Consider the following 14,115-nt stretch of genomic DNA (forward strand, 5'->3'; position numbering starts at 1 on the left):
TGGGGTGTAGAATTACAAATTTAAAAGGGAAAAATTCTGACTTGCTTACCTGTGAGTCTTCATCTTTCAGTGGCCGCTGTGGAGTTTGCTTAGCATCAGACAATTCATCTGAAGATTCATTTTTTCTTTTCTGCTTCTTACCCAGTGTGATGATTAGCTTTCTGTTAGATAAAAGCAGCAATATCTGAGTATCATGTACTAGTCTACTTAACTTCAAGATTACAGTAACACCACATCCACTAGCAATTCCTCAAAAAGCAACATATTCACAATAATGAAAACTACTTCTCCAAACAGAAAGCTGCAACTTCACAGTAGACAGTCTTTACTAGTACTGAGAACCCTACAGGCAAGCAGTTACTGCACTATCACATACTTCTCTGTATCATACTTAACCTATAAAGGTGTGAGAGAGATGCTAAATCTAACATTTATAATGACTATACAAACTAGACAAAGCATAAATACCACTTGTAGATGATGACAGTAAGTACTTTTTTATGAACAGTTTATCACTGCAAATACATCATCTCTTATTTTTACTCCAAAAATTAGCTATGGACAAAATCTAAGGCCATTAAGAGGCATCTGACATGCAAAACTTGTATGTTTAATTAAGTCATTTAACGGTAAAAGCAAGGGAATAGCATGAATCTTTTTGCCCTTTAAAAATATAGGAGAACCTGTATTCAAAACCCCAAGATTCTATTAAGAATCTGATAGCCTCTCAGAATGTTGACAGCCAACACTGTACTATATAAATCTGTTAAATTCTAATGAGAAAGTACCAATTATTTCTTTGTTCAGATTTAAAGGTTATGCTGTAAAATCAAGATCCCAATTAATCTGATTTGATTTTACCTAAAGGGTGTCAAAACACTTATTTTTCCATATTTGAAATATGCCAAATACTAACCTTTAAATATATTTTCAGTAGCATAATTGCAAAATTATGACACACTACCCAATAGAAATCAGATAAAAAGTTGTCCTAAACAACGTATTTTATATAGTGCCTAATTATAAGATCAGTGTATCAGAAAATGAGGTAACTGTTCCAGCATAAAGGTCTCTCCTGCTGATGTACAGAACAAATGAAACAAGAATTCAGTCTTAGTACTGACAATACAAATTATTTTACATCAAAGTAGCATGGAATAAATCTGCCATCTGAAAAGCTGCTGATGAGGGGAGGCAGTGGTAGAAGCACATGATGCACAGTTGTTTCAATCTGCTATTCTCCAAGTAGGAGAACAATTACATATTTACTATGTCCACGTGCAATGAGTGGCTTGAGCATCAAAGCTTACAAAAGATTATACAGGTACATTTTACAAAGCAATGAGCATTTCCATTGTTTTTCAATACTTAATCACTAGACATGTCCAGCAGAAAGGTTATAAAACCCCAAACCAACCCAAACATTTTCCATGGTCATACTTTTTACTTCTAGAATTAAGCGAATGGCACAAGTGAATGCATGTTGAAATTAAGCTGCAGTAAGCACGATCACAAATCCTGCTTGTTCACAGCTGTTTGTTCAGAATTAAATGCTGGTCCTCAAGTCCTTGTTTTACATTTGGTGTTCCCAGTTTCATTATTACTTAGAAAACATTTCTTAATTACAGGAAATAATGTCAACAGTGAACTCTGGTTTTCCAACTATCTTGCAGAGTAGCTAGAGTTTTCCTCCCCATTTTTCAATCTCTGATTAGGAATTTATTTTTTTTAAGACTGTAAGATTCTCAGGTATTTGTCCAATGTGACTGTTACAGCTACATGCTTTCCTTGCACATTTTTCCCCCTCATTCTATGTAGTTCCCCCTTGTGCTCACCTCTTGCTCTGCCACTACCATCTTACACATAATATTCCATTTCTCTGTCAGCTTCTGGGTCTTATCCTGATCTTGCATTCCCTACTCCAGTACTTCTCTGAAGAAGATCTTTGAAATTTTGACACTTTTTCTACATGTTGCAGATCAGAATGTTTCCTCTTCTGCAGGGATGTTGTGCCAATGAGAGGAATAAATGCAGTTTCACTTCTTTCTGATCCAGTGCCCAAAATCACAATGCTCCTCACTATCGAAAACTGCTGAATGACAGTGTGGTGCTAAAGTCATGCATTTCTATTAGTTAAAACGCAATCTGCTCACATTTTGGCCAAAAAATTATTTAAAAATCTGCTATGTGAAAACAATGACTTTCACATGCTTGTAAACTTTATCAATTCTGCGAAAAATTTCCACGGAGAGGGCAAGTTCTCTTGCCAGTTTATAAATTTCTGCATAGAAGTATAATGATCTTTGGCTAAAATTCCTTTTCACACCTCGAAACAAACTGTTCTGAAAAGAAACTCTTCTGTTTCTATGAGAAGGAATAAGCACGCTGTAGAAAGAATACAAAATACCTCTAGACTCCATTGGAATTTCATCTTCTCTTGCCTTTTAGAGTTTTAAGTGTATCATATTACATACAGCAATACTGCAATTCATGTAGGTTTCCTCAACATATATTCCCTTCCATAATTTCAAGCTGAAGTGAAGATATCAATAAACTTAAGCTCATGGAAAAGTTTAAAGAGAAGCCATTTCACAAACTATTATTACTTCTGATCCTCAGTACAAGACTTCTAACGTGATGTAGATGCACAAATGGCTTTATGCAAGGCCACTTGGAACCACTATTTGAGGAGCAAGGCAACTTCTTTCTTATAAATTAAGAACCAACAAGATTCTGCTCCATTCCCCTTCTGGCTGATAGTAGAGAACATGACAGAAGAGTTATCAGCACTTAGAACAGCTTCAAAATGATAAAGAACGGTTTTCAATGCTTTCCAAACAGTGAACATGAGGAAGTCATATTTTGAATTAGTACCTTTTGGATTGTGCAGAGATTTTTTTAAAGCACTCCTATAGTGTTATTCAAACCAGCAGCCATTTCAAACTCATACAATATTAGAGTAATAATGTAAGGGAACAAACAAGTCTTTAGTTATTTATTTGGTAAAATCATGCTTGGATTAATTTCACCACAGAAATTTATGATTATATCACTTAGACCAAATTTATGCACCAAAACTAGAATCTAGGAGTAGAGAAAACTTCACCAAGAATTTACAACTCAGCTCATGCAAAGAGATCCCAGAAAAATGATGACATTTTGAATGCCTGCCATTTCTGAAATCGTGACAGAAGTTTATGGTCTAACCCAACAAAAAGATTCACTGAGCATTTTTTCCCTTTGAGTGCAGATCTCCTAGCCAACATCTGCTTGACTTACACAAAATACAACTCATAATGGAAATACACTTTGAGCCCTATACATTAAACTTAACACCCAAACAGCATAACAGGTGAATCACTTCCTTTCTACACCCTTTCTCCATGTCTCCTTTTGCTATCTGAGTTTATGAAGGTTTCAAACCATCTTAACAACATTATACCCGTAAGTTATCACAAAGATTTTCTGTCGGGGTCTTGGGTCCTAAAAATGCTCTGTCTTGTAAGCAGTGAGACCTACTTCCTGACAATAAAGATATTTACTAATTTGAGCAGTGAACAAGAACACACAGACCTTGCAGTATTCATTACTACATAATTCAAGGGTTAATTAAAAAAAAATAAATCAAATCACTATTGCTCTTTCAGCACTTGAAACAACACCGTCATTTCTGATAACAGAAGACAGTTTTGAACTTAAGGACTTACCACCCTGCATTAAACTTTTGCAAATTGAATTATTAGGATTTGGGGCATTCACTTATTTAAACTAAGCAAAGAAAAAAAAATTTTCCTGCAAGTAGTCTACTTGATATTGTCCTTTACATCACCAATGCAGAGCTGCTGCTTTTTATCAGGGCCATGATATTTAATTTTATGTTTGAGTAGGTGGGAATACAGTGAGAGCTATAAAACGTAAATGCCAATCCACTTTTTTGAACAACAGAATGTTCACAAATTCGTAATTCTTCTATCATTCACATCAAGTGGCACACAGACTTTTAAGTTTAAAAATGCATCACCTTAAATGGAAGAAGTCGAATTATAACCAGTTAGGGAAAAAAAACTTATAAATGGAAACAACTTCTATGCGAAATTATTAAGGGTTTAAGAAGATTTCTAAGTATCAATGTGCCTTGGTAAATAGCCAGAATATGAAAACTGGTTCTGCAGTCCTCAGAAAAATGGTGAAATAAGTTATATATAAGCAGTTAACTTGGTCAGTAAAAAATGCATGAAGTAAACTGGGTACTTAATTTGGAAACACTAAATATATTACACATGCATTCTTCTAATGATTTCTGTCATACACTGACAATGCTCTTGGTAATAGAGAAATTTAGTCATCCTGACAAATGCTTGTGGCACTGAAACTTAACTGAACCCAGTTCTAAACCATTTGAATGAAATTAACAGGCACTTCTTTGACTTCAACATGTCTTAATCCTCACCTTTGTAAAGAAATAACATGCTGCCTAGAAAATAACTGCTAGTAATTTATAACTAGCAATGATAAATCATGCAATCGGTTTTTTTTCTGCACGTGTAGATTCCTGAGGAACACTAAGGAAAATGTTAACAGTTAATATGAGGTCCTCATACATACCAATTATTTCTAATAACTAGTACATACCAATTATTTTTAATCAGCAGGGGGAAAAGAAAAAAAACTGCTTCAAAATCACCATCCTCCTCCTATCCTTTCAACACTCTAAACCAAAACACAGCAGTTAAAACTAATCTTGATCCCAGATGAGGGCTACTGAATTTCAGTAAAAGCTATATTGTATTACATTTGAAAGCACACCTATTGTTTTCTCTTTTTACTGATAGCTACTAGGCCTCTTCAGCAACCAGTGTTCCAGCTCTACCACATGAGCAATGCAGAGGATAAAATTTTCACAGATGGACAACTGTAACTCCACATATGTTTCTTAAGAGCAATATAGGATGTGCTAAACAGGATATGGTAGAGATGCCAGTGAAGTTTGTAATCACAATCTAGATAAGACTTTGCTGTTTGAATGCCAGACAAAAGAAGGTTCAATTGTGTTCCAACTGGACAAGCTACGTTTGGTGCTAGCAGAGATGTGAAAGATCAGATTAAAACCATTCTCCAAACCCTTCTCCAAAACCAAACAAACCCCAATATATTTCTTAGTAGCTTTTACACTTTCCTGCTTAATTTGGAAGCTAATGAAGAGCAGAGACACCTGAAATATGCGACATCAGATCTTCTCAAACACACAAGTCTATGCTACCCCAAGCACCAGCCTGACTCCAAGAATCCAAACTGAATCAGTGTATTTCAGTTACTGCCAGTTACACGTTTGTCATAGGAAAAACCAACTGCGCCAGGGGAAGTTTAGGCTCGAGGTGAGGAGAAAGTTCTTCCCTGAGAGAGGCGTTAGTCATTGGAATGGGCTGACCAGGGAGGTGGTGGAGTCACCATCCCTGGAGGTGTTCAAGAGAAGATTGGATGTGGCACTTGGTGCCATGGTCTAGTCATGAGGTCTGTGGTGACAGGTTGGACTCAATGATCCTCGAGGCCTCTTCCAACCTTAGTGATACTGTGAATCACAGCAGAACTTCTTCTAAAAAGTGAAGACAGAATTTTAACTGTTTTCAGGTTTTCTTCTTTGGAGTGGATTAAAAAGTGTGGCCAGTGAGTTGAGGAAGGCTCTCCCCAGCTCTACTCTGCCCTATTGAGGCCATACCTGGAGTACTGTGTCCAGTTCTGAGCTCCCCAGTTCAACAGGGACAGCCACAAGGACTACTGGGGGACAGGTACATCTCTCTGATGGAGAGGTTGAGAGACCTAGGACTCTTTAGCACTCAAAAGGAGAGGACAGAGAGGATCTTATCAATATGTATAAATGCCTAAATAGGGGAGGTCATGAGGATGGGGCTGGGCTCTTCTCTCTGGTGGCCACTGACAGGACAAAAAGTAATAGGAACAAACTACTACACACAAGGTTTCACTTGAACTTAAGGAGAAAGTTTTTTTGTTCTTTGAGGGTGATGGAGCACTGCCACAGGGTGCCCAGAGAGGTTGTTGAGTCTCCTTCTATGGAGACTTTGAAAGCCTACCTGAATGTGTTCCTGAGCAATCTGATCTAGGCAAATCTGCATTCACAGAGAGGATGGAGGATGATCTCCAGGGGTTCCTTCTAACTCCTACATTTCTAATTTTTTTTTCCTGCTTAAATGCAAGCAATGTCATTTATATAACTGTTTCCTTTTTTAAAGTTTCTCTCTTTGAGGATAAAAGTAATTTTTCCCATTATAGACACATCTTAAAAATCCTTATCTCCAAGAGAAAATCAAAAGTTTTCATAGAATTGAGGTCCTCCCTTCCCCTTCTAACCCAAAATAGCACTCGTCTTAAATTTATTACTTTAACCTGGCAAAATTTTCTTCCAAAACTCAGCTAGAGTTTGTCAAAATGTGTGGATTGCTACAAAGTAATTTCCAAGATGTGATCAGATTAAGAATTATTTTTTTAAGAAAAGAGTTGTTTAGGCTCCTGATGCCCTTATTAATTATCAGATTTGATTTAATTCCCTAAATTAATTATATTTTATTAATCAGGCACTTTTTTTAACTGCCTTCAACAAGACAAGTATATCCAGTCTATACCAAATAGTCTTCTTATGTAAGATCAACAGTTACATCTGCATACAAAAGAGTTTGGTAGGACTACTGCTTAGAAAAACAATCATCATGGCCTTCTTGAAATCGCTGCTCTTCAAACCACCACGACAAATTCCTTGCTAAACAGCTCACATTTTAACGTATACATGAACGATATAAAATAGTGCTAACAGTGTATCAACACATGAAGTTGCTTCAATACAAAAATTAAGTATGTGGATGCCTCGAAGCAGTTGATTTACTGCTCTCAATCAAAACAGATTCTGCAGAACGTTGATATATGGCTCTACGACATTATTCACTCTTATTCAACAGGATCTGATTGCTAAATCTTCAGGAATGTGCCTCACATAGTTAAAGCAATACCTGGCAGCATAATTGCTAACAGAGTGCTACTGAGGCATTAGTTGATTAAACTGCTAAATAATGGGGAGGCAAATCTTCATAGTTCAATGCAAAAATTATGAAGAGTTGACCATACCTAATTAAACGGGAGCCTTTCTAGCAGGCTCAGTGTACTTTGGATCAAATACAAGTAAATATGGTTAAAAACAGTCTGAGAAATGTTTATTTCACAACCGATGCTGTCTCATGCAATTTTGAAACCCATCCTAACTGCCGTGCACAGCTAAGCATTTCATGAAGACAGGAAACTTACTGCAAAAGTATACACAGAAGGCAGTGGCTTATTTCACTTTTTTAATTAAGACCAGGAAAAATATGATGGAAAGGCTGTAATACATTGTCAGGATGTATTTGGCAGGTTTTGTTAATCACTCAAAAGAACAAACACAAATTCCAGGAAGGACAATTCACATACAGCCTCAAGAAGCTGACACTGTCTTCTGAGTATACCAATCAAAAAGGAAAAATGAAAGTTCCTGTTATAGAACATGAGTAAATTTAGAAATTCACATAACATGGAAAAAAAAACAACTTTGGCAGTACACATCCAAAATCCCATATCAAAGAAAAAAGAAAAGCAAGATCTATACAGCGTGCTGAGGAGCTTTATGAGCAGCATTCATATGCCAACCCATTACCAGAGGAGAGAGAAATTAAGACCACAAAGGCTCATGGTAAGAAAATTGAGTTTGGAGCAGTAACCGTTTTACTGAAGGATAACTTCTCAAGGAAGTTGTTCACTTCAAACAGGCAAGAAAAGCCCTGATGTGCAGAGAAAAAAAAAAAAACCAACCACCAAGAAAGAAAAAAAGATGTAGAGAAATGGGCTGATGAAAAGAACATTCAGTTCTGCTCCATACACTTGAGAACACACATATGTATATGAGACATTTAAATTTGGAGAGATATGCCAGCTAATATTTCTGCTACTGTAAAGAGAGCACGGATTTATGAAACAAAAATCAGACTGTAGCTAGGATTTCCATTTCAAGTCCTGACTGACATACTTAACATGGGAAATTAAACTCTTTCCTTCACAAACAGAGGAGAACTAGGTTAAGTCCAGAGTCAGAAGACACAACCTATTGCATCCCTGTCCTGAGAGCATTCTAACATTTTAAGTCTTTTGAAAGCTTCTTATATAAAAGTATCCACCCAGCTTGACCCAGCTGAGTCTACAACATTTTTAAGAGGGCAGATTAAACTGATAGCACGAGACTACAAAGTGCTTAGGAAACAAATTTTCAAATATGCACTTTAATTTGATATGAAAGATAGCTCTAAGAATATTCACTTGCTAACAAGTTCATTAACCTTCTCGTTTCTGCATATGCAGTTTATCATGAATACTGTATTGAAGATACATGCCAAAATTGATAAAGACAGCATTTATAGTATCAGATAAATTTCATTTGAAGTTGGAACTGATTACAAGACTAGATTAAAGATATTTTGGTCTTGTCTATGCTTCAAAGTAAGTATAGAATATTGTAGGGTATGAATTTAAAATAATTCTCTTCAAAAGCACAGTCCTAAAATGATTTTATCTCAACAGAAAACAGAGCACTCTTGGTCCTGATTGAGTGAGTCCACATATGGACTTAATCAGGAGGAATTTTGTGTAGGCAGTGGAAGAGAACATTTCATTATCAGTAAGCACTTTTCATTTTAATCAAGGATTTACAGTCTGAAGAGAAGTAAAAAGACATTTTAATCTACTTACCCAATTTTTGTTTTCTCTTTAATTTTGGATGAGGAACCAGTTTTCGGTTTTTTGCTCTCCTTGTCCTTTGGTTTGGTTTTAACTTTTCTACCCTTCTTTTCCTCTTTTCCTTCAGCTGAAACACTGGGGAAGTTTTCAGGACTCATTACTCGGGGAATGTTTCTCTCTCCTCTCTCTTTCGCTTTTGCAATCGCTTCAGATATTATGCGATTTGCCTTCTCTTGTTTACTTTCCAAGTCTGCTTTTTTCTTCTGCTTCTTTTCAGACATTGCTCTCACCTGGGTATTCTGCAGCTTAGTATATGATCCTGAACCATCAGACTTCTTAGAAGGAGGCTGTAAGAAAGGGATAACATGTAAGTATCACCTCATTTTAAAAATAAGCATTTTTTGAAAGAGAAAGTACAAATGTTTTTGATCTGAATATACATTTAAGAAAGATTAAACTGGCAGGATCTCACACAGACAAAAAAGAAGGAATCCTGTTTATACCACAGAATGGCGTGGGTTTCAGAACTACACCAATTGTGGGTTTTAAACAACCAATCCACGTACTGGAAATCAGTTAAAAAAAATATCTTTCTAAAAACCTCTCAGCCTCCTTTCCGCCTCTGTAGTTAAAGACACCAATCCTTAAAACCCTTCCATCATTCCCATACATTTGACAAACACCTCCAACATCTCGAGTAAACGTTACTCTCAGAAAATGCAAAAAAGCAAGTACTTCCCATAGGTAACAACATCAGTATTTTGCCTTTGCCAAGATATCAGGACCACAGTTACCTGAAAGCAGATTAAAGCTCTAGAAGCCTAACTCGGTGCTAAACAGACCAGATGCTCCAACAAAAAAAAATCAAGATTATAAAACAGACAAAATGACAAAACCAAACATAAAACTACACAGCTTTGTCTTCGTAAGACGACTAGAAAGCAGTATTTCCTTTATTTAGATCAACATAAGACCAATGGCTAAGTTAGAAAAATCTAACTTGTCTTCATTTTTCAGGTTTTCAATCAACATTTCATCGACGCAGAATTGTTTACACTGCAAATGAAATATTCAGATTATCAGCCTCTCTTTAAACAGGCTAGAAGACATGTTTTTGCTTTCCTCCCCTCCCCCCTTTCCTCTTTGAGGAATGGAAAGAATTTCCTATTCAAACACACGAAAAACCCAGCAGATAACAGTTCTGTTGCGTTCTCACCCGTAAATGCGCCTCTGCCTACAGCATGAAGAGGAGCCACCAGGAATTTCCAAACACATTTTCTGGCCAAATCCAGTGCACTTCACTGGATACATTTTCTATACGTGCCTCATCAAGGGCTTCGCAGCAGGGCTGCAGCACGGGGAAGGAGGCAGGGTTCAGGATCCCTCTCTAAAATGCCACCTTAAGGCCTACAGGCTATAACAAATAACCAAGACCCGAGAAAACAGCAACAAGCTCAAGATGGCGATGCAGCACGGCTCCCGCAGCAGCAGCCAGTAATAAGGAAGGTTATTCAATCCCATTAGCCTTTTAGCCCAAAGAACCCCTCCTCCTCCCACTCATTCAGGCTTTCACTTACCCTTCCTCTTGGCCTCTTCACTGAAGACATTTTTGGCGTCAGACAAAGGCTTGCCCTCTGCTTTTTCAGCACCCCAGGCAGTGCTCAAGAGAAAAGCATTGAAAGAAGATTGCTAAATGGCCTATTTAGCGAGCTGCAGCCAAGATACGCACAACCCTCCACAAACACACGTTGTGATTTATCAACATATTCCTCCCTTGGCAAGCACACATCCAGAGATCCTCCAGCGCAGGTAGGGCCAGAGCCGCCTGCCTGCCCTCCAGAGCGGGGCTGCAGCCACGGCGGGAAGCGGATAGCCGGATTCCAACAAAGCACAGAAAGAAATGAATGCACAAAGCATCAAAATGCATCAGCATGAATATTAGAGATGTCGTTAAAAATACTGACTCCTTCTGCGGAAGTAGGCCAGCAGATGGTGCTACCCGTTATTATTCCATTAGACTCCGCAGTTTAACCCCCAACGGGCTGCTCTTCCCGACATGTGCTGCCGGCTTTAACTCTTCCTTTGCCACCTCCCGCACTACTGCCGCCAATGTTTCTCGCATGGGTGGAAAATCGTGGGAAGTGGGCGTTCTTCTGTCGTAGCATTCACTTCACTGCAACTCTGCAGTTCCAGTTCTCCCACGGAAACGGGGCTGGCGGATGGCAGATGGGGGTTTGTGACTAAAATCCAAGTCTGTGGCCTCAAACATACTTTGCTCTTCAAAAGACTTTTTAAAATTTTAGAGGCTTGTTTGTTTGCTACATTGAATCCATTACTATAAGCTACTAACAGTGACTGCATAAGCATTTGATTCCAGATTCCCCTACTTCCTGAAAGAAAATGAAGAAATCCTTGGTTTCCTCCCTCTACCCCCGCCCAGACCTACAGGATGTTTTGCTGTGAAGACCTCCTCAGGATACAGCTTTATGCTAAACTGCTCCTCATTCCAAGCGTGATTTAAAGTACTATTTTAAAAGACCAAGCAGGTTTTAGAATACATATTGTGAAATCAGATGAAATAAAACCACAAAGAAGCAGCGACAGGATTTTTCAAAGGTTATCAGAAAACCAAGAAGTATTTGACACCATAACTCCATCCCAGCAGTACCCTTTATTCTCAGAAGTCCATTAAAGAAGAACGAAGACACATCAGGAATTGATTTCTATGTTTTCTATATATGTATTTATACTTCTGTTATCTGACACAGGTATTTCTCCATGCAAAATTTGAAAGATTGCAAAGATTTTGAAATTAAGATGAGGTCTTAACACTTTATCAGAATGTCACTTCTAATTAAGATTTAAAAGTGAAGTTCATTATCCACTGAAAATGCTGGTGGTACCAATATACATTAAATGGACTTTAATTCAAAGATATTTCTATATGTATGCAGCTTAATCACAAGGATAATTATTACATTTTAATTTTACTTCAGAGAACTCTAGCCCAAGTGTTTCTACATTATAGTTACAGTATCTGTAACAAATTGCGGTGATTTATCTTTTAGTTATTACTTTGTAACTTGGTAAAAATGCTAAACACTGTGGTACTCTGCATTTTGAGATCAGCTAAAAACAAACAAAAAAAAATACTCCTAATGTACTGTTGGTACAATTTCAGCTCTAAGCCAAATATTACTAAAGCCATTACAGCTGAAGAATTTTTAAAAGGAACCACTATGTTCTTGAAAATTACTGGGCCAGAAACAAACAAAAAAAATACCTAATAATTAAGTAAGCATGAAAGAAATGGTGGTACTCTCATAATTATTTTCCAATAGTTTTCCTAAATATTTTATTGCTTTAAAAAGAAGTTTTTAAATGGCTTATTTCCTCCGACCTCCAAGCTGCCTCCCAGGTTATTCCCCAACAACGACCACTTTCTTGCTGTAAAACAGTGAGTATGCCGGCTAAGACTAATCTATGTTTTCTCAGGCTGACACTTAGCTGCTTGCTCCACAATATTGTTTTTGTCTCTTGCACTGCACAAGCAGTAAACTATTTGTTAGAGAACCAAGAATGTACTTTTAAAATTTTGCTGTGACATTTCTAACCATATGGAAATGACATTCATGAAGATGCAGGAAGGCAACAGCCAGCCATTCTAAGCTAAATAAAGATGTAATGAAACCTTCATCAAAGGAAGTCACCATTGTCACAAAAACCAAAACTGGAAAGCAACACGAGTGTTTTGAGATTAGAACCCCCACAAACACAGTTGAACCATAGAGCACAATATCTGCATGTACTTAGCAATCAAAGCAACAGGAATAATTTAATTCAGCAGAGGTCTACTATTCTGATAACAATATCATACTTCCAAGAAATGTGTGGCTGTAAAGTAATTAAACAGATATAAGTCAACATGCACACCGAAAACAATTTCAAAAGCTACATAGCATCTACAACAAAAAAAGACAAAACCTTTTGCCAAGCCACAACCACCACCCCTCCCCCTTACTGTGCAGGAGGTAGAGATCAAACATCCTGAAGAAGCATATCCTTTTGCCAGCAGCTTACAAACCTATTCCATCTAACAGCATTAAGAAGTTCTTAACTGCCAAGTGTACAGGAGAAGGTGGAAATGAAAATCATGAGGCAGCCATGTACTCAAAAACTGGAGATTTAATTTGGAAAAAATGTTTTTACTTTTCATGGTTGCAAAGATAATGATCTAAATTTAACTGAACGTACACCAACGTAACATTGTCTTAAGCTGTACTGAGAGAGCTCCAGGGCATCTGCTGCTGCTAAAAGCCTTGCCAAGCAGCAGCAGAGTGCAAGAAACAAGCCAGTTCTCACCACTCCCTGTGATCCTGTGGGCAGCAGGGGAACTGGCAGGAGTCATGTCAAATTTACACTGCTGCTGCTGCCGCTTGTGAAAAGCCATTAACAGCAGCAGGTAGAGGCTGTACTGCTGCTCACATGGATGAGCTAGCCCTAAAAATACTCAGGGTGGAACGGATAAGACAACAGCTGTAGACTTCACCACATATGCCCTGATTCACAGCAGCCACAGGAGCACCTTCTCAGCAATATTCAAAAGAATGTGGCTTCCCCCCCCATCAGAAGGCACACTGCCTATGTCTAAATAATACCTTAATTAAACTAATGTAAAAGCAAGCAATTTACCAGAAAATATCAAGAGAAAATCATGACAGTAGTCTTCCCAACAGCTAGCAACTCTCCTGAGTTACATCCATTCTGGATATACGCTAAGAAGTGGTAACATCTTTCCCTGGCGTTTTAATGAGTCACACATTCGCAATTCAATTATATAAAGCAGTTTTAAAGAAAATAATGGTTTTCATTTGTGGATCTACTCATCCAAACACTAGCTACCACAAAGAAATAAATTAGGGTCATAACTAGTCTAACAATAGAAAGCTATACATTCACAATGCCTGGAATGCTCTTATGATGTCTACTGGCAGCACTATACACCTGCAGAAAGGTGCATATACCAGAAGTCTCCAGAGCATTTGAAGTTCTTGCTAGTCTACCAGGTCCCTAGGAAAATCAAGACAACCTTGACATGAACTACCCTGAAAGATGACCTTGACATCAGCTACCCTGATAGCAGCTAAAATTAGCCACCTGGAAACCTGATCTTCATGCATTACTGCATCACCTTTGACCATGTTTAGTAATAAATAAGGAATCCGCTTTTGTGTGTCAAGCCACCAAAGCAGTATCAATAGCACAACTGCAACACAAATGAGCTGCATAACTGATGATAACTGATAGTCCAGGGGGTTTGTCCAAAATACCATCTCATTTCTTCAA

The 14,115-nt window shown here is 37.7% G+C and overlaps 1 protein-coding gene across 10 annotated transcripts in view; it reads right to left on the reverse strand.

Moving 5' to 3' along the window:
• The window catches only part of CHD9 (chromodomain helicase DNA binding protein 9), a 90,745-nt gene that overhangs the window by 40,938 nt on the left and 35,692 nt on the right, over window positions 1–14,115 (reverse strand). For 7 of the 10 annotated variants that reach the window (XM_068150528.1, XM_068150527.1, XM_068150526.1 and 4 more), the window contains 2 exons: window positions 8,782–9,116; window positions 50–161 (listed from right to left, as the gene is read on the reverse strand). In XM_068150528.1, the coding sequence (XP_068006629.1) occupies window positions 50–161; window positions 8,782–9,116 (447 nt within the window). Of the gene's footprint in view, window positions 1–49; window positions 162–8,781; window positions 9,117–9,985; window positions 10,306–10,346; window positions 11,271–14,115 lie in introns of those variants that run through there. The other 3 variants (XM_068150531.1, XM_068150529.1, XM_068150533.1) reach the window with 2 other exon arrangements.

The sequence above is a fragment of the Melanerpes formicivorus genome, unplaced genomic scaffold, assembly GCF_026170545.1.
Source record: "Melanerpes formicivorus ecotype bairdi unplaced genomic scaffold, bMelFor1.0.p_v2 SCAF_20, whole genome shotgun sequence".
Classification (NCBI taxonomy): domain Eukaryota; kingdom Metazoa; phylum Chordata; class Aves; order Piciformes; family Picidae; genus Melanerpes; species Melanerpes formicivorus.